General features: G+C 40.1%; 1 protein-coding gene across 2 annotated transcripts; it reads left to right on the top strand.

The window, feature by feature from the left end:
• Positions 1-298: 298 nt before the first annotated feature.
• TNFRSF11B (TNF receptor superfamily member 11b) lies at positions 299-17,997 on the top strand. Of its 2 annotated transcripts, none has more exons than NM_001033641.2 (5): positions 299-416; positions 9,456-9,825; positions 14,673-14,867; positions 15,294-15,518; positions 16,826-17,997. In NM_001033641.2, exons 1-5 carry the CDS (start codon positions 387-389, stop codon positions 17,212-17,214), a joined length of 1,209 nt encoding a protein of 402 aa, NP_001028813.2. In that variant the 5' UTR covers positions 299-386; the 3' UTR covers positions 17,215-17,997. The 2 variants fall into 2 exon arrangements, with proteins under 2 accessions (NP_001028813.2, XP_015138505.1); XM_015283019.4 differs by having other exon boundaries at positions 299-681.
• The last annotated feature ends 1,923 nt before the right edge of the window (positions 17,998-19,920 follow it).

The raw sequence follows: 19,920 nt of genomic DNA, 5'->3' as shown, positions 1-19,920 counted from the left end.
AGCCAGCTGCGTAGGGGAGAGGAGGGGGGGGGAAAGACAGACAGACAGACAGAGCCCAATTAAACCCTCCCCTGGCCAGCCCCTGACACTCCCTCCTGCATTTTCCAGTCTGTGGTTACAGCGCTCAAAGAGTTCCATTAAATCATCAGATTTTACAGGTTCCTTTAAAAAAAAAAAAAAAAAAAAAAAAGAGGGAGAGAGAGAGAAAAGTTTGGTCATAGTAGGGAATGAGTGATCAAAGCTGAGCCAAAGCTTCCTGTTACACCGGGACTATATATATACCGTGTCTTTAATGTTGGGGGATGTCAGCAGGCTGCTAGGAGGCTGGAGCGCTGGCTAGCTCTGCCTGATTTCCCAGCGCGCTGAGGTTTCTTCCACCAACCACAATGAACAAGTTCCTGTGCTGCACGCTTGTGGTAAGTCCCTTCAGAGAGGTAGATAGGGCTCGAGATGGATTGCAGCTTCAGAGATGAGGCTGAAAAGACACAGGGCTTTTCTGCTGTATTTTCGTTGCTGTTGTTTTGCTTTGTTTTTGTTTGTTTTCTTTTTCTTTCGCCTTTTCTCCGTTCTCCTGGTGAACTCTTTTTGTTTGATCACACTGGGCTTTCCTGGTGAGGTTTGGAGTGAGATGGACATGTCTCGCGTCAGGAAGGAAGCAGAGATTTTGATCTCTTTCTTAAGGTAGTGGCACGATTTACTTTTGTTTTGCCTTCTTCTTATTTTCCTCTCACCTTTTGCAAGGCTTCATTGTGCTGTACTAATATAAAGTACTGTATGTAGGAATGAGTTTTAGAAACAGCAGGCTGGGATGTTTGTATTTGACTTACTGAAGCTCCATCCCTGCCTGTCTGTAATCGTTCCTACAGTGGCACAAGGCAGTGTCTCACATACTGGGCTGGCTTTCTTTCCCTGAAAAACCACTGTGGACTCCAGAAAAAAAAAAAGCATGTGTGCTTATTTTGGCTAAGAAAATTCAGCTTCATGTGTAAGAAAATGATGAATTAGGAGCCGTGTCTGTAGCTTTTACAGAAAATAAAATATATGTTGTTAAATCTGGTAAAGTCCCTTATTAAATAAGTTTTTGTTTACTTGGTGATTTACAAAGATACTTCCAGTTGCAAATTCAGAGATGTTAGCAGTGCAATAAATCTTTCAAAAGACCATTTAATCTGTTTAGCTGTGTGGAATTTTATATGACGCCAGTTTAATTAAAACCTGCATACAGCCAGAATCTGTGTAGCATCTGCTTGGAGACTATTCACCTTTTGAATAAGAAAACATTTAAATAAAAACATTTTAAAAAGTACTGTTCAGAGTGGGATGTTATGTGTGTCTGCACAATAACTTGCTTCTCGTTCATTTTGGTGAGTACAGGGACATTAATGTTGTGGTAGAACATTCGAACTGAGTTCCAGTTATTCTGAAAGCTCTTTATAAATGCACCAAGATTTCCAGGATCTGATGAGTAATGCATGTTTATTACTTTCTGTAGGACTTTCTGAAAGAGCTTTTTGAGAAACAAACCAAAGTAATTAATGGTGCAAGAGAAGCAAAAATTGTCAGGCTCGTGGTTGGCAAGCTGAAATGCAGGACAACTTTTACACCTAAGGCATAACAGTGTGCCTTCTTTGTCTATGAGGAAGCACAGAAATCTAATTTGGAAATTTTGGCTTATCTGTGGTTGTCATAAAGTACTCACATCAGCATTTTGGTTCAACTTAAATGTAATGTGCCTATTCATGTTCTTTAAGTCACAGTTTTTGGTGAAGTTCAGCATAACCTTTGGCAGTGGAGTCTCTGAGATGAAATATATCACAGTGACAGGAGTGCATATCAGAGAGCTTCATCATTCAACTCTTTTTTTTTTCTTTGTATTTAAAAGCAATTTCTTTCATGTTATTGTGAAGTTTAAGTGCTGTCGGATGTTCTGTAGGTCTGAGGATATCTTGAGTACTTGTTCTGTAAGAACACTTGTAGGAGGCACAGCAGCAGTTCAAAGTTGTGTGTGTTTGGCTTACACACCTTGGTTTTGGAGTCACCATCGCTGAAAAGGACAGTTTGGACATGATGTACTTTCAGCCTTGGCCTCTTTGCTGAAAGTTCCAGCAAGGAGACCTGCTGTGGTAATGCATGCATGTACGTGTTGTTTGTTGGAACACTAAAACAGCTTACAAACACACAAGCCTTATGAAATAGGCTGAATTGAAAGAAATTCCCCAGAGCTGGATCTTGTTACTTGTCACGTAACTATCTTGACCCCTAAACTTGACCTTTCTCTATTTTGGATCTCTGGGTGCATGTGACATGCTTTTTCTGGCCTGCCTGCTGGGTTTGCTGTGTGTAGGCAGCAGTGGCTTTGCAGCCCGAGAGGGTAGGAGTTATCTTTCTGTCTGACTTTCCTTCTTTCTGTCTGTCTGTCTGCCTGCATGTGTGTTGGTTAAAAATAAAGCACCAAAGTTATCAGAAGAATTTTAAAAATTGTCAGAACTTAAATTAGACACACTTACCTAATCTCATAGAAACTTTAATTTTGCTCCCTTGGTAGTTAACTTTCATGCTAGTAGACTTGCTACATCGATGGTCTTCCTGGAGGAAAAACACCTGTTTGCACATAGTATCAGCCTTACTGTTTTTATAGCTAACTGATATTATTAATTCTGTTCAATGCAGCCTGTAGTCATGTCTGTATCATCTCAAGTTTGGGTTTGCTCCAAGTCTTGATGTCAATCTGATGAATTCTGTTTGAAAATAGGATTTATGGTTAAGATACATGTTTTGGTGAGTAGCTGGTTAGTCTTCCCTACTTTCTCCCAGCACAGTCTTCAAGGGAAGTGCAACTCTCATAAATGAAGGCACACAGTTGCTTTTCAGTTGAACGTAATTTTCCTACCACTGGAAATGAAACAATTGCTTAGACTCCAGAATTGCTCTGTGAGTGACAACTAACTGTGCATCACAAAATTTCTACCAGATTTGAATTGCTAACATATCATATTCCCAGATGAGAGAAAGAAATGAAGGTAGTGGTTGATATCCACAGTTTTTAATACAGACTGCTCAGAAGAGTCACCAGTTACATTTCTTTAATAAAACAGTGGCCAAATAAAACAATCTGCAAAGCATCTTCTATTCAAAAGTAGGTCCTGTAACATGCAAAGTGAATGGATTGCATTGAAACAGCTGGCAGAACAGTGGAACAGCTTTATAAGCAGATCTGAAACCAGCAGAAATAACCATGTTTTAGCTATTGTTGTGTACCTGGTGCTAAACTCTGCTCTGCTGAAAAGTATTTCCCCTGGGCTGTGCTAAGAGAGCCTGCTAATTATAAGCTAAACAGTTATACATGTTTGTCAGTCCAAGTAGTTTACGTTTAGTGATTGCATGGTCTCCCACCCGAAATAGCGGGGTGATGAGGATGAAATACCTCCCAGCTGGCCTGATGGACATGGCTGTTCTTTCCCTAGATGTAAAAAAACCAAACAAAAACAGTGGCTATTTGCAATGAATGGCCATAGATCAGACCCAGCACGAAGTGACTTGTACTGGTTCTGCAGATCCAATCCTTTTAATCTTAATGATTCTATTCTATAAGCTATTGATTAGGTGAACCTCTTTAATACCATTCAGTGCCATATTTTGTCAGTAAGATTTTCCTGGTGTCTGTGCATGGGGCATTCTGCCTAAGGGCAGGGGGCCTCCTGCCCTAGCTTTGTGCCAATACCTTGCGTAAAGAACAAAGTAGGAGAGCTGTGAAATTTTACTTTCAACCCAACGCAAACACTAGGAGCAATCTGACAGATGCCTTGAACAATTATTTATCAAGCAGGAAAGTATGTTTCAGAATAGCTGTGGAATGCAAAACAGAAACAGATTTATCTTTCTCAGAAAATTAAACATTCTCCTTTGGTCTACAACCCCAAACCACAGCACCAAGCTATATAATAATATTTTCATATGTTGAAAAATCACTTTCTTTTCCTTCACAAAGCAGCGATTTAAGGGGATGATGCTTGAAAGATTATTGCTTTATGGGCTTTGTCTTCCGGTTCATTTTAATTCAACAAGAAAAGGCAAGTAGCTCTTTGCCTTACACTTAAAGATGAAAGAAAAGGGTGTGTTCTGTTTTCATGCCATTTTACAATCACATTATTTCTCTTTCAAAAGCATCTTCGAAGGGCTCAAATGGACTGCACAGGCCTTTTATGTGAGGATTGACTGTTTTGTGTATGCTGACTGAAGATAGTATGGAAAAATATTGCTTTAGGCCTAATGTATGGAGTGACAGAATCAAAGAAATGTTGTTCAGCCTTGAGTAACTCATGTTGGCTAAAACACTGTAAGTACCAGTACATAAACCCAGAGCTATTGGAATATTTTAAAACATGAGTCCAATTTTGATATCATCCTCTAAGCTAAAGACTCCAATATGGTTATCAGCAAGTTCTGCCTTCAGTTGTCTCAGCATATACTTGCATGACACTGATTTAACCAGGATTGTGTTTTGGTATTTACAGTTCATCCCAGCTGCTCATGTGGAGATGGACATCTTAAGAGGTGCTCAGGATTTGCCTTATGGAGATGATGTGGGTTTTCCAGGGCTTTCAGAATTGGGCTCGTGGTGCCCAGCTGAGATGAACTTCACCCAATAGGTTGATAGATGTAGTCAATGATACTAGATTTTTTTCTGTTGTTTTAGCAATAATTTTGTAACTGATTGCACTTCCTATTCGCAGAACAAAATAAATGAACAAACTGGGGACTGTTTTCTTAAACTGGACCTTGTGATTCTCTGGCATAGGAAAATCCTTTGCAATTCAGGACGTTCTGAATCAGTCTAAGAGTTAATTTGTTGAGATGGACAAGGTACTGAGTGTTGGGATAGAAAGGATACACTTATGTTTTAAAACTGAAAGACAGTGCCTTTGTCTATTGTGTCCATCCCTCAGCTCTTCCTGGAAACCAAGCAGCTTTCAGAAATGCATCAAGAGCTATACTTAAACTACTTGGGTTTCTTGCACCTGCTTCTTGGCAAAAGGCTGTTCCTGGAGTTCCTCTGACAAGAGAATCCCCTTTTCATCTGCCAACATTATCCTTTAACTGAGAAAATTCTTCTCTTGCCCTGCATTTGCTGTCTGTACTGAATCTATAGGTACTGTTTTAACTTGGCAAGCTAATGAACAGTTAACATCTTCTTAATGGCAACACTCTCCATTTCTTTGTCATCTCTCTTGACATTTCTTCTTATCTGCATTAACCTCTCCTAAACAAGAATGAACAGAATTTTATGCAATGTATTGAATGACAAATCCATAATTCTAGCCAAGTGCATCTTTGATAGATTACAGCTTCAATTTCTTAAGAGTTTAAAAGGTAAACTGAGGCCAGGCTTCCAGTTTCTCACTTCTTTCAAGCTGGAACATGCCTTTTTCTCCAACCAGTGCAAACAGGTCAGTGACAGCATGACTGTAGGAGAAATCTTGCTTTCACTGCAGCTCTCAGGAAGATTGACAGTTCAGGATTAGTAAATTCTGATCGACACATTTACATGTGCTCCGGCAGTGCTGTTTCTTTACAGCAGAGATTCAGGAGTTTAAAACTTAGTGTGTCTTTATGTATGGACATCTAGTTCAATCAGAGGCTTTACATGACTGAGGATTTGCTACCAACTTGGTCTTAGCATGGCTTAGGAGGAGAAATGGCAGGAATGACATAAATACATTTCATTAGCATTTTAATTTGGTCCAGGAACATGTGTTTGAATGGCCTCTCCTGATCATCGTTATTTGCTGTATTTTAGTTTGCACAGCAGAGCAGACTTAGAGTGCACAGGGTGGATTTACAAAAATAACCTGGATAGATGAAAGTAAATCCAGAGAGATGGACTCTGGAGACACACCAGATGCACTGTAACTGCATGGTAGCAGCCTAAAGTTAGTCCCAAACAACCCCCACTGAATCATGCTTCATGTGGATGTCAGGTGTTCAGCACCATCTGTTGTGCACCATAACAGGTGACTCAGCTTGTCAATGCAAGCACAACTGGGGGGATGTTCTTTAGCACGTCTTACACTAGGGGACTGGACAATTTAGCAAAGTTCCCCTCTGACTTATTCTGTGAGCTGAGGGACAGGAAGCTTTTTGTTCTGTTTTGCCATGTTGCTGCAGTAAAACGGTAAAAAATCCTACTTAATTACCTTCCAACACCTTCCTTGCCTTTTTGCAAAACTTCCGAAAAATAGCTTGCCTTTCTTTTGGTGCTTGGTTTAGGTTCAAGGATAACTTCTGATTTTCACGTTGTATATTGAAACTCATAATATTCACACGTGTTAGCTGCTCTCTGTCTGAATAGAAGACAATCTTCTATTATCTAAGCATGTTCAGGGGATCTATAACAGTTCTATGAGGAACGATGATATTGGGGATTGGAGTCTCGAAATGCACTTAGCAACATACTAATGGCTGTGCTGGGTCTGAGAAAAAAATAATCCAAGAAAAATCCCTAAAATGCCCCATATGCTGTCTATAGCAAGGGTTGATACGTAGAGGAGATGTAAGGGAAAGGTGGAAATACAGTGACGCTTTTCCAAAACACTCTTTCAGACTCATGCAATTTGTGGTTTGGGATTTCTTGATTAAGAGGTGATGTTTGTGTTTATTTGAATGTTCCTCCTTTATTCTGCCCTGCTGAATTTTGCACCCAACTGCTTACGGTGTCTCATGGCAATGAATTACACAGGTCGCTATACTGATAGGATTGTAAACATCAAATAGTAGTGGTGTGTAATACAGCTCTGTGTTGAAAATGATGTATGAGATGTTTTGGTAAAATACTGAGATGCTAATTGCATTTATAGCTTTGGTTTGACTGAAAGATCTTTAGCCATAATTATTTATGAAATAAAAGAGTTTCTGCATACATGTGGTTCAGCCTGTGATTGACAGATTATTGCAGCTATATAATTTGTGTTTCTGGAAAGACAAGTGTGATGTGCTTTTCTATTAGAAATGCAAAGAAAAAAATGAGATGCAAAGACTGATAGTCTCGGTGACACTGATATATTAATCCTATTAGCATGTTTATTTGTTACACTCATTTAGATTAATAGTATTTTGCTTGGCAGCTATTTGTACTTCCAGAGTTAAAGCTTAGCACAGTCTCATATATCGCTCAGGTATGTTTTTGTTCCTCTCAGTCCAGACCTTTGAAGTGAAATAATTTTTTTGCCAAATCATACTATAATGAAAACTTGAATCAATTCCTCTCTGCAGCTCTGTTGAATTGACTTTCTTCACATGGCAGTGGGCTCTTCAGGAAGGGAGTACCTCCATTTTCCCCCACAAAACACCATACTCTTACATCTTGATTAATGAAACTGAATTCTTTTAACCCAGGAATCATCCCCTGCAGCTAATCCTCTCACTTGCCTCTTATCTGTGATTTCTAATGTAAATTGCCAAGTAAGAAAAATAGGCACATTGTTGTCGTTCCTACTCCTGCTTGTTACAGAGGCAGTTGATCAGCCTTGAAATGGTCCATCGAACCACTCAGTGCCTGAAAACATGTGAGCAAAAACAGAAGAGGCGTGACCTGCTTGTCTGGTTGCTGTCCCTGATCATTTTCCAAGTGTCAGATCTTCATCTGTGTTTGGTACTGTCTTGGGTTTCCGTGCATATCTGAACAAAATATGGGTTTATTCTTGTCTTTGTGGCATTTACGCTTCGTATTGCAGACGGTTGTGTTCTGCAAATGGAGTGCCTTGGACTGTGTGGGATGCTGTAGTATCTATTACAGAATAAAAGCCATTGAAGAAAAACTGGCTATTCACATCAACAATTGATGTGTTTATCAAGACTTCCTTATTACTAGCGTAATAGACGTAAATTTACCAAGGGTGGGTGCATTTTTCGTAGATGGAAAGCCATTCACATTCAAAAAATGTGCTGCACCCTCTTGTTAAACAGACTGCATGAAACAGATCTAGTCATTTAAGAAAAATGATCATCAGTAAACTTCAATGAGCAATAAGGAATTTCTTACAGTGAGAAAGGCTGTACATTGAAAGTGCCAGAAGAAAAGTGGGTTCTACAAGTGTGAAGAAAAACAATCAACAAACAGAAGAGATAAGTTACTGGGCTTTGTCAAGAGTGGCCAGAAGCTGTGGGGAAAATCCATACTGTGTACATTTCATTCTTTAGCCTGTCTAGGTACGGCTGTGTAACAAGTGCATTCAAAGGCAGCACAAGAATGAAGTTAAGAATATTCTAAATTCCTGTTACGTGGTGCAAATTCAGTGACTCCTGTGAGTGCAAGTCACTGTCCTTTCCAGCCTTAATAAGAATGCTGCTGTTCTGTGGAAGAAGTGAGGCCCTTAGCTGAAACCCCTTTAGAAAATTAGGAATCTGAACAAATAGGAGTTAATTCCACACACACTTTGAGGATTCTACATTGGAAAAAAGAAAAATATGTTCTTGAAATGGAATTTTCGACTCTGTTAGCTCACTAGGCCAAAAATAGCAGCAAAGACCGCCAAAGCTGGATCTTTAATTTGAACAGATACATAGAAAAGTTTCTTCGTTCAGAGCCAGCTTGCTGCATGATTCTAAAATGTACGAGTTTTCATAGGGAAGCAAGAAGTATGTCAGGTTCTCAGTGTGAAGGGCAAGCTCCTGGCAGACCCTTAGGGGCTGTGCTGAGGGAAGTAAACAAGAGAGACCTTTTTTTGGTAGGCTGGTGGGATCACGTAAACCAAAATGTTAGTGACAAGACCAAAATGATGTGATATCAAGGCTGTCTCTACAGAAGGGCAGGGCCACCTCAGACCATTAAGTCCTAAACCATCAAAACAGACTTGGAGGAAGCAGAAGGGCTTTTGGCCAGAGCTGGACTGGGTCCTTGAGTGGTGTTGAGCATTTCCTGCCTGTGCTTTTAGATAGGAAGTGGGAGCATTAGCCAGATCTGTTCTGGTTTGTCTAAGTCCTTACCACACCTTTAACAAATCATAGCATTCTCTACCTCTGTTTGAAGCTACCTCATCCTGCTGATGGGGACTGCCATGTTGTGCCCCCAGAGCTGCCACATTTCAGTTCAAGATTAAATGGAAGGCAATAAAAGTCACTTATATTATTCTAGCCAGGTACCATTACTGCTACTGGTACAGTATGTGTCAGATTTGTTTGCTCAGGTACTTGCTATTTCTTTTGTGTTTGAAGTGATTGATACTCAAGAACTCCAGTGATATTAAAAGGGTATAAGTGGGTGAAGAATGGCTCAGTAAGATCCTAAATTTTTCCCATTATGAAACAGATGTGGGAGAGACCAGAAGCCGGTCTAACAGAAACATATTTTTGAAGATAGTGACATGGTTAGGCTCATAAACTCATCAAAATGTAGGTTTGTAAGTGACTGTGGTGCTCACTGAACTGAAGCAAGCAATGTTTTCTGTTTCTGTGGCTAGCTCTTGGACATCTCAGTCAAGTGGAGCATCCAGGACATCTCTCCCCCCAAGTATCTCCATTACGACCCGGGGACATCTCATCAGGTGATGTGCAACCAGTGCCCTCCTGGGAGCTACGTAAAGCAGCACTGTACGGCTGCCAGCCCAACGGTGTGTGCTCCGTGCCCAGACCAGTACTATGCTGAAGACTGGAACAGCAACGACGAGTGCCAGTACTGCAGTGCTGTTTGCAAAGAGCTGCAGTACATCAAGCAGGAGTGCACGAGCACACAGGACCGTGTCTGCGAGTGCATTGAAGGCTGGTACCTGGAGCTGGAGTTTTGCTTGAAGCACACGGAGTGCCCTCCTGGGTTCGGTGTTGCACAGCCAGGTACGTGCCGCTTGTCAGGAAGCACAGAGTTAATTAGTGCTCTGCAGTATGTTAGAGCTCATGGTGCTTACAGGATTAGGAAACAGACTTGTCCAGGTGAAGTTGCGGGGCAGTAAATTGTAAAGGCAATTGAAGCCTCTCCTAAGCTGCCGCATATGAACTGTAGTCAAAGGAATGTTTCTCAGTGGAATACCTCTCTCCTCTAACTTAATGGCAGTAACTTAATGGCAGCAGCAAATGTAGCAAATTGCACTCTAATGAGAAACATGATGGATTGCCTCTTTTAAAGGAACATTATCTGTAATGTAGTATTTGTGTGTGTGATAAATAATAATGTTTTTCATTGTGAAATCTGCTGTTTCAAGCAACTGTGTGTCTTAACAAACACCAGGACCACTAAGTGTTTGACACCAACTGTATAATTATAACAATATTAATATAGCTCTAGCAGCACAGCAATATATGGTAATAATTAATTGCCAGCATCCTAAGTGGAACTCTTAGGGAAACTGTTACAATTATCATACAAACAACCTTTTTTTGTCAAGCAGACTGGCACTGCGAGGTATGCCTGGTGGGGATAGAGGGTGAAGCAGCGCTTTCCACTGGAGTGTATTCTTCATTTGAGACAGCATGAATTGTTAAACCAGTAATAAGCTCTTCTCCCTAAACAAAATACATTATTTATCATTTGGCAAGTGTCACGGCCCAGTTTAGCTCCAATATTTAATACAGTCTGAAAGAGTTGTATACTGTCATTGTACTGGAGACTGGTAACTGCCCAGACATGAGCACTGAGGAAGGGAATAAGGAAAACCAAAGCATCTCCTATAAGAACCTGTAGGCAGCCAGTCTCCAGCGCTACAGAATGACTGCCCTAGTGGTTCCATATACAGAGTGAGAAACACAAGGACTGGCTGTAAATTTAGAGACTTGCTGAATGATAGCTCAGGAGTCCTTTCTCTGGTTATGAACATCACACTGGAGAACAAGTCTGATGTAAGGAGCAGTGTCACTGATCACTATTCCCTGAGTAATTGGCTGAGCTCTCTACCCTCGTCCCACATCTGCTCTTGCCACCGTTAGGCATTTCTATGCAGTTCCACTGGTAGCGACCACATTTCCATATTATAACCTTATAACCTAGGTCCTTACACCTTGTGGCCTGGCTTAATGAAGTTCCATCGCACCCCGACAGCAAGTCAAAAGGGAACACAAAACCCTCAGAAAGCCCACCCAGGAGACAAAGAAGGAGACAACCCTACAAACACAGTGAAACCATAGTGGACAGATGAGAATTCCCCAGTTTGTAATGAAACAAACTTTAGAAGATATATTGTTGAATCATGTAATTTATTGGAAAGTCGGTTTTCAAAAGCCCATCAGAATGAACAAGCTAAACCTAAGCAGACCTCAAACAAGGAATGAAAACACTATAAAAATTAATTGTGTCCTCCTGTGCCAATAGTCATGTTTTGAGATGAGGCATCGGCTAGGAATTTAGTAAGCATGGACCACATTTTCTTCCCACTTTCTGCTACATGATACTGTTGAACTTTGTTCTGATGTAAATTCAGATGAAAAAAAACCTAAATATAGAAGAATACACGCCCACCGCCACACAGGCTGATAGTGTAGTTCAGAGCCTGGTTCAAAGCATGAAGAATTAGAACTGAAATCTGACTGTTGCCCTGCTGATGGTAGCTACATTGGGAAAATACTTTACTTTGGTAGTCCCCATTTCTGCATATGCATTAAGACTTTGTTCCTTACTGCCACAGTCAGCCCCGTGTGTGGCAGAGCTTTCCAAAGCAATCCACTGGGAATCAGAACTTCTGCCAGGCTGTTATCTCCTGCAGGAGTGGGGCATTCCAGTCACCCTGGAGGGAGCGGCAGAAGGGCAGCTGTGATGCAGCCCTGAACAAGAGCAGCCAGATAAGCAGTGAAGAAGCTGGAAAGGCAGGGGGATTACTTTGTGCTCAGTGATGGATTGCCCATTTATTTCCATCTTGTGCTGCAAAGGTTACAGGGGAACTTCTGAAAGGACCAGCTTACTGTTTGCAGGGACTCTCCTCTCTTCCTCTTCCTTACTGGTGAAACACGGAGTGTCTGTAGAGGGGAAAATTGCTAAAAGTTCAGACTTCTCAGAAAAAGTAATTGCTGCTTGCTCAGGTGCGGGTGTTGGCTTGAGTTCTGTATCATCTGAAGCCTCCAGCAGTGCGTGTTGGGGAAGTGAATGCCAGGGCAGCTGTGTGTGCAGCCTTACCCAGCCCCTCTGCTGTTGGCTGCAGAAATTGGAGGGTTTGAGGGGTTGACAGTATCCAAAGCCTCTGATTTCCAGATGTGCAGCAGGTAAAATTTTCCCCTTTGTTTTCGCCTAGTGTCTGATGGAAGAACTGCTAGATCATAGAATCATACAATCCGTAAAGTTGGAAGGGACCTTTAAAGGCCATCTAGTCCAGCTCCCCTGCAATGAACTGGGACATGCACAGCTAGATGAGACAGCCCATGGCCTGGTCCAGCCTTACATTGAAAGTTTGCAGGGATGGGGCATCAACCACATCTCTGGGCAACTTTTACCAGTACCTCACCACCCTCACTGTAAAAGACTCTTTCCTTATATCTAACCTAAATCTAAATCTACCCTCGTTAAGCTTGAAGCCATTTCCCTTTATTCTACCACAGCAGACGCTGCTAAAGAGTCTGTCCCCTTCTTTCCTGTAGATCTTTAGATACTGGAAGGCCGCTCTCAGGTCACCTGGGAGCCTTCTCTTCTCCAAGCTAAACAGCCCCAGTTCCCTCAGCCTGTCCTTGTAGGAGAGGTGTTCCATCCCTTGGATTATTTTTGTGGCGCTCCTCTGAATGCGCTCCAATAGATCTATATCAGATCAGATGTATGCAAATATTATTAATTATTTCATGGCTAGCTGAAAACTCCTGACTCTTTTCTCTGAGGAAATATCTCAAATAAAATTTACTTCAAAACTAGTGCTGTAATAAGCATCCACGTGTAAATACTACCAAGATACACTAGATGGAGGCACTTTCATATTCAAATAAGGTTTCTAATTATTATCTGCAAATAATTTTAAGCATGTGCTCAAGTCCATGTTCAGTAATGCAATATTATCTAGTTTAGGCACTTGCTTAAGTGATGTCTGAATAACTGAATTAAGAGTGAATATAAAGCAATTATTTGTGCTATGATTTTCAGTGATATTACACTGAAAGTATTGTTTCAAAATACATGTGTTAATTTTTTTTTTCCTCTGCATCAAAGTGATGGAATATTGTTCTATAGTTATATCACATATTTAATTCTGAAATATCACAGAGTCATAGAATGGCTTGGGCTGGGAGGGACCTCAAAGCCCACCCAGTTCAGGTTTTGAGTCAGCTCAGGCTGCCCAGGGCCCTGTCCAACCTCCCTTTGAATGCCTCCAGGGATGGGGCACCCACAGCTTCTCTGAGCAGCCCGTGCCAGTGCCTCACCACCCTCTGAGTAAAGAATTTTTTCCGTGCATCTAATCCGAATCTCCCCTCTTTTAGTTTAAAAGTGTTCTCCCTTTTCCTACCACTGTCTACCCAAATAAAAACTTCATTTACCTCTTGTTTATAAGTTCCTTTAAGTACTGGAAGGCCACAATGACATCTCCCCAAAGCCTTCTCCAAGCTAAAGAAGCCCAACTCTCTCAACCACCTCTCTTTGCAGGAGAGGTGCTCCAGCCCAGAGATCATCTTCTTGGCCCTCCTCTGGACCCACTCCAACAGCTCCACATCCTTCCCATGAAGGGAAGCCCCAGATCTAGATACAGTACTCCAGATGGAGCCTCACGAGGGCAGAGCAGAGAGGGACAATCACCTCCCTCTCCCTGCTGCCACCATTCTTCAGATGCAGCCCAGGATACTGTTGGCCTTCCAGGACTGCAATCACACACTGCTGGCTCATGTTCAGTTTTTCATGCACCAGAACTTTGCACCCAGTCTGTACATATATCCCTGACTCAAAGTGCAGCATCTTGCACTTGGCCTTTTTGAACCTCATTAGGTCTGCTTATTGAGCTTGTTCAGGCCCCTTTAGATGGCATCCTTTATTTCAGTTATATCAACTGAAATATATTCAGTTATATCAACTCAACCACTCAGTGTGGTGTCATCAGCAAATTTGCTGAGGGTATAACTATGTCTTCTAAAGCACCATGTAAATATATATGTATGTATGTATAGTAAATGTATTTCATTAATTGGGTGGTAATTTGAATATTTTATTCAAGCCAAGGAAAAAATTCAAAATGTTGGTGGAATTATGTTTTCCTGTATAATTTTATACTTCAGAAGTGGAAATACTTATTAGAGGGTCTTTAGTCAATATGTAGTTGAGTTATTTTTGGCTAGAGCTGAAGTAATCCATTTGCGTAAGGCTCTCTGCAGATATTACAGAGTACAGCTTTCTCTGCAGATATTACAGAGTACAGTTCAGCAGAGTTTCTTGTGCCATTTAATTATCTTACACGGTATTAGTATGGATGAAAGATGAAGGTCAGACATCAGATAATATCTGAAGAGATTCCAGTAATTAGTGACTTAAAGATCCTTACAGGAGTTGATGACAAGTGCATCTAAGAGTTCTATTTATTCTGTTACTATAGCAGGAACATTATTGTCTAAAAATTATTTGTTTTTAAAACATCAAGTGTTTTTTTTTTCCCAAAATGTGTTTTTTTCATAGATTAGAAATACGAAAATCAGAAGTGATCACAATTTTAGAAAGAATATATATTTTCTTTTTTTTTTTTTACCACTTGAGCTCGCATGTAATTAATTGCATTGTTTTCTTGTTTCCACAGGCACTCCTGAGAGTGACACTGTTTGTAAAAGTTGCCCAGAGGGATTTTTCTCCAATGAAACGTCATCCAAAGCAGTCTGTCAAAAGCACACAAACTGTAGTGCTCTGGGTTTCAAAACAGCATTAAAAGGAAATGCAGTTCGTGACAACATCTGTCAGGAAAATACAGATACGTCACCTCAGAAATGTGGAATAGGTGTGTATCATGTTAAACAGACTCTGAAAACATACCTTTGACTCTCATTAAAATGAATATGTCAGCATTTATGATAAAAATAACTAGCCATTTGTCTGATATGATAGTGGCTAGAGTAGAATCTTAAATCTTTCAGGCCAGACTAAATGGAACTCAAGCACAGAGAACAACAACACTAAAGACCACTTCCTAGTTTTAGTGATTTTTAACTGTTTTTCCTTATTACCCTTGCTGCATGCTGTGTAGTCCAAAGACAAGCAGGGCAACAGAGATGACACCAATGGACATATTATCTTGCTCTGAGCACCCTGATCTAGCTGTAGTTGTCCCTGTTCGTTGCAGTAGAGTTGGACTAGATGACCTTCAAGGGTCCCTTCCATCTCAAATGATTCTATGATTCTATTTTTCTCTTTCTTTTTGTTTCAGATATAACCCTGTGTGAAGAGGCAATGTTTAGGTTTGCAGTTCCTACTCGTTTCACACCCAACTGGCTGAACACCCTTGCAGACAATTTGCCTGGGACAAAGATCAGCACAGAAAATATTGAACGGATTAAACAAAGGCACAGTTCACAAGAGCAGACCTTCCAGCTTTTGAAATTATGGAAGCAGCAAAACAAGGAGCAGGATATGGTCAAAAAGATTATTCAAGGTACCTGATATTGTTAGCACTTATATTGTGAGAAACCTAATTGGCATTTTAAAAATTGCTTGGGATCGAATTCCTCCTGGTGGTATGTTATGCTCTGAGGAGGCTCCTCAGGGCTTGGCAGAAATTTATTGATGCAGTAAGCACAGTGGAGCTGATGGGAAGCAGGAAGGAAACTTTCTCGATCAGCTCAGAGGACTGACTTCTTCACAGACTCATAGGCCCTTGGGAGTACATGTGGTGTCACAGCCCATATTCTCTTTTGAGGCTGTACAGCATATGAGGAATTTTGATTAGATAGGGGGAAAGCCTTTCCCACTGTTACATCTGAGCAGTGGTTAGAGGGAGTAGGATGTGTGCAGCTGAGAGTGCAATTTGTTTTTATTATGAAATGGAGATTGACAGCTTGAACCTGGACATCTATACACAGAATGGGAATGCATGGGAATAAAGAATATACAGACATGCTTTCTCTTCTTTTTCCCTTCCGGGACCTATTTGTCATTCCAACTGACTGCTTTGTTTGTGCTGAATCTGCCAAGACAGGTGTCAAAGTTGAAGCAGTACCGCAATGTTAACACAGGGGTTGTATGAAAGTCAGCCTAACTCTTTTTGTGTAAGCCGCCATCAACAACCACCACATTTGAATGACCTTTTGTCTACTGGGAATAGATTTGAAAAATGTTACAGAAATGTTTTTTTTTGCCTCTCCTTTTAAATATTTATGACTATGTCAGACTGTGAGGTGTCTAGAACACTTCAAAACTTAAAATGACTATTTTAGCAAAGCTTGCCTAAATATTTCTGAGGAAGAATAAATTTTTCATTCACTGGAACCAAATATTAGAAGTCCTACCATGTACACAGAACATTGTACAAGATAAATGAAACAGGCTTATGGAAATAAATGCTTGCTAGTAACTTTGTATGTAATTTGGGGCTGTTTGTATTTGCAAAGTTAATTACATTCTTAAGTTCTTTCCAGTACTGGAGCTTAAAAAAGCCAGTATTGCTGTGAGAACTGCTTGAAATAAAATAAATAAATAAATAAATAAATAAATTGAGAAGGAATATTCACCTTGATATTTTGGAAGCTTTTTTGCAGGTCACTGTGAAGTTATCATGCACTGTAGAATCATAGAATTATAGAATCGTAGAATGGCTTGGGTTGGAAGGGACATGAAGGATCACCAGGATCCAACCCCCCTGCAGCAGGCAGAGCTGCCACCCTCCACATTTAATACTAGACCAGGCTGCCCAGGGCCCCATCCAAACTGTACTTATGTCTCTTTTGTTTTTGCTTTCTATAGATATCGATCATTGTGAAAATAGTGTCTTAAAGCATCTCGGCCAACCAAATCTCACCTTCGAACATCTCAACACACTGATGGCAAGTCTGCCAGGCAAGAAAGTGGGAAAAGAAGATATTGAGCGCACAATGAAACTGTGTCAACATGCAGAGCAAGTTCTGAAGCTTCTCAATCTGTGGAGAATAAAGAATGGAGACCAGGACACCATTAAAGGTTTAATGTATGGACTGAAGCACTTGAAAACATACCACTTTCCAAAAAGAATCATCCAAAGTCTGAAGAAAGTCATTAAGTTTCTTCACAGATTTGCAATGTATAGATTATACCAGAAACTCTTTTTAGAAATGGTAGGGAGTCAACTGAAATCAGTGAAAGTAAGATGTGTCTAATTCTCGTTATTTTTCATTCTCCACTGACACTTTTTCCCTAATTACTGCCAGCAGTAATTAAACTGGAACGTTGTTTCCTTACATTATCTCTTTCTATTTATAGAAATGCCAGACTGGAATAGCTCTAAGTCTTCTGCAGTGTTCTTGGAGGTTTTTTATTGTGTTGTTTGTTTGTTCACTTGGTTGGTTTTTGTTGTTGTTGTTGTTTTGTTCTTAATCACTTTTGTAAAAGCTATTAACCTGTTGATAACACTAAGAGCCTGATTCTGCATTTTCGCACATTCAGAGTTGAAAAGCCCCACTATAGTCACTAGAGGAGAAAAGAATGCTGGACCAGGCTCTAATGCAGTATTTGCTATTTATATTCTTCGAGATATAAACATTTTTGATGTACATATTTATTAAGTTAAATGGAAATTGTATGAGACTGAATTTGGGGGAGAGAAATGAAAAGCACACTGTATATTTTCTAGTTAAACAAAATTGATCCCATATATTTTTCTGGCAAAATTTTGTAGCATGCTCTAAAAAAAAATCTTTATTTCTTTACATTTGGTATTTAAAGAAGTATTATTACTTAGTTTTATTTGTATAACTTGTGTTATCTTTGGGTAGGGATGTTTTAATTTATCCAATGATTTTATCTCAAATGTGGTGAAAATATAAGTGACCTGAATATTTAAATATTCTGTGAGGAAGTGAATGTACCGTATTTAAGAAGCTGGATTTTTACATAGAGTTTCATAATCTTATTTTATAAAACAATTAAATTTTTCAGATTGCTTTTGGACTGATGTTTTACTCCTGACTCTGAAGTAGGAACTACTAACAAAGACATCTCGTGCGGATTCTGATGCTTATCTTGGGCTTGGCTCTCCACTGCTCTCTGCCTGGTCTAGTAGTTAATATGTGAACCAAGTAAATATTGACCAACACTGGATTTTCTTTAACACCTGTACAGTAACCATGAATGTACAAAGTATTAGAGTATCCAAGTTCAGAGGGCCTGGGCAGATGCGATGCAGCCAGTTACAACTCTATGGAGTTGCAGACATACGTGGCCCAGCATCACTCTTGGTCTGGCGTCATTCTTGGAGAGCTCACAACCTTTGCCCTGACCACAGCTTGTAATTTCATGGAGGAAAGATGATGCACTGACCCTGCGGAGCTTGGAAAGCCTCACATATTGCCACTGTGTTTAAAGGAAGGGAGCAAAGAGAGGTCACATATAAAAAAAAAAAACAAACACTTACTTTTGCCCTCAGTGCAGAATGAGGCACCTGCAGAGAGATGGGCAACTAAAAATGGGAGCAGAGAGAATATGAATGCTGTTATTAAAAGCTCAAATAGTTTTAAGGACTTCTGATCTTTCACAGTGCAAGCCAGAGGCTTTGGTGGCTGCGGGGAGAGACTGCTGTGTTTCTTTCTTCAATCTGCACAAACGGAGCTTAGATATTCAACGTATTCCTTTCCCTTGTGTAAAGGAAGGAAAAGCCATTAACCTTGTGTGACAAATATTCCAGTGCAGCAGATGATAGGATTTTAAGCAAAGAATGAGGAAGAGAATCTTGGTAGAAGTGATAGGTTCTCATCAAAAGGGCTCTCTTACTGAGAGTGCAAATGAGATATATTGCCTTAAAATACTTGGGTTTCATATTTCTCTGAATTTTCACATCACTTTTGGGATCCAAGTGCAAGTATTCGGTAATAAACTCCTCTTTATATTTCACATGCTATATATTAGCATCTCATTTATCAGTGTAGCTGAAAAATGATGTTAGACACAGAAAAAATCCTACGTTTGCCTTGGTTGATTCGAAACCAGTTATGTGCTTTTACAACAGGAGCTGTTAGACAATTATATAAACATATAGCTAAACAGATTGAAAGATGATAACAATGGAGGCTCAAATTAGAAAACGGAGCTCAGATTTTTTCCAGGATTCTGCCAGGTGTGCAAGTTTGGGATGTAGGTATTAAAAATAGAATCCTCGTCCTGCTGCAAGCACCATTAGGGTGCTGCAGCACAATGGGGAGGAATGCTGCACACCTCTTAGAAACATTTCCATCTCGATCCTTTCTATGTTAGATCCATCTAATACAAGAATTTAGCAATTGGTAGCGTACTTACAGTCTCAAGAAGCAATGTGGTAAAAATATCTTTGGGATTAATTTATCAACGCTAAAAGGCCAGTGGACAACACAGTTGCTTCTTGCTCAACACTTGAAACATTTTTACTTTTTTAATTAATGCATGTAAATTACCATATTGCAACTAGTTATGTATAACTCATTATAAATAACATAGTATATGTTTGTGGACCTTTGTGAATAACAGTACTGTAGAAGATGCTCAGAGCCACTGAATATGAATAAGTCATGCTGTAGCTGCCTTCTGCAATACTTCAGAACAGCATAACCTTAGTTTTCCTTTGAAACTTCAGTGTTAAACTATTACCTGAGCTTTTTAAAATAAGATTTATATATATATATATATATATTTTTTTTTTTTTTTGCCCAGACATAAAGGTACATTCTTGATGAATTATGCTTTTTAAAGCTGATTCAGCCAACCAGGTGTCCATACCAAGGTAGGCAATTCTCAGCCAGCTATGCCTCATTTATCAATTCAGCTTTGCTCAGCTGGAAGGAATCAAACACTTCACATGGTGAGCAGCTTTAACTGTATTCCCTTTCCCCAAATTG

This window comes from Gallus gallus, chromosome 2 (assembly GCF_016699485.2).
Source record: "Gallus gallus isolate bGalGal1 chromosome 2, bGalGal1.mat.broiler.GRCg7b, whole genome shotgun sequence".
NCBI lineage: Eukaryota > Metazoa > Chordata > Aves > Galliformes > Phasianidae > Gallus > Gallus gallus.
Note: the sequence above shows the minus strand (reverse complement) of the source record. Positions and strands in the feature narration are given on the sequence as shown.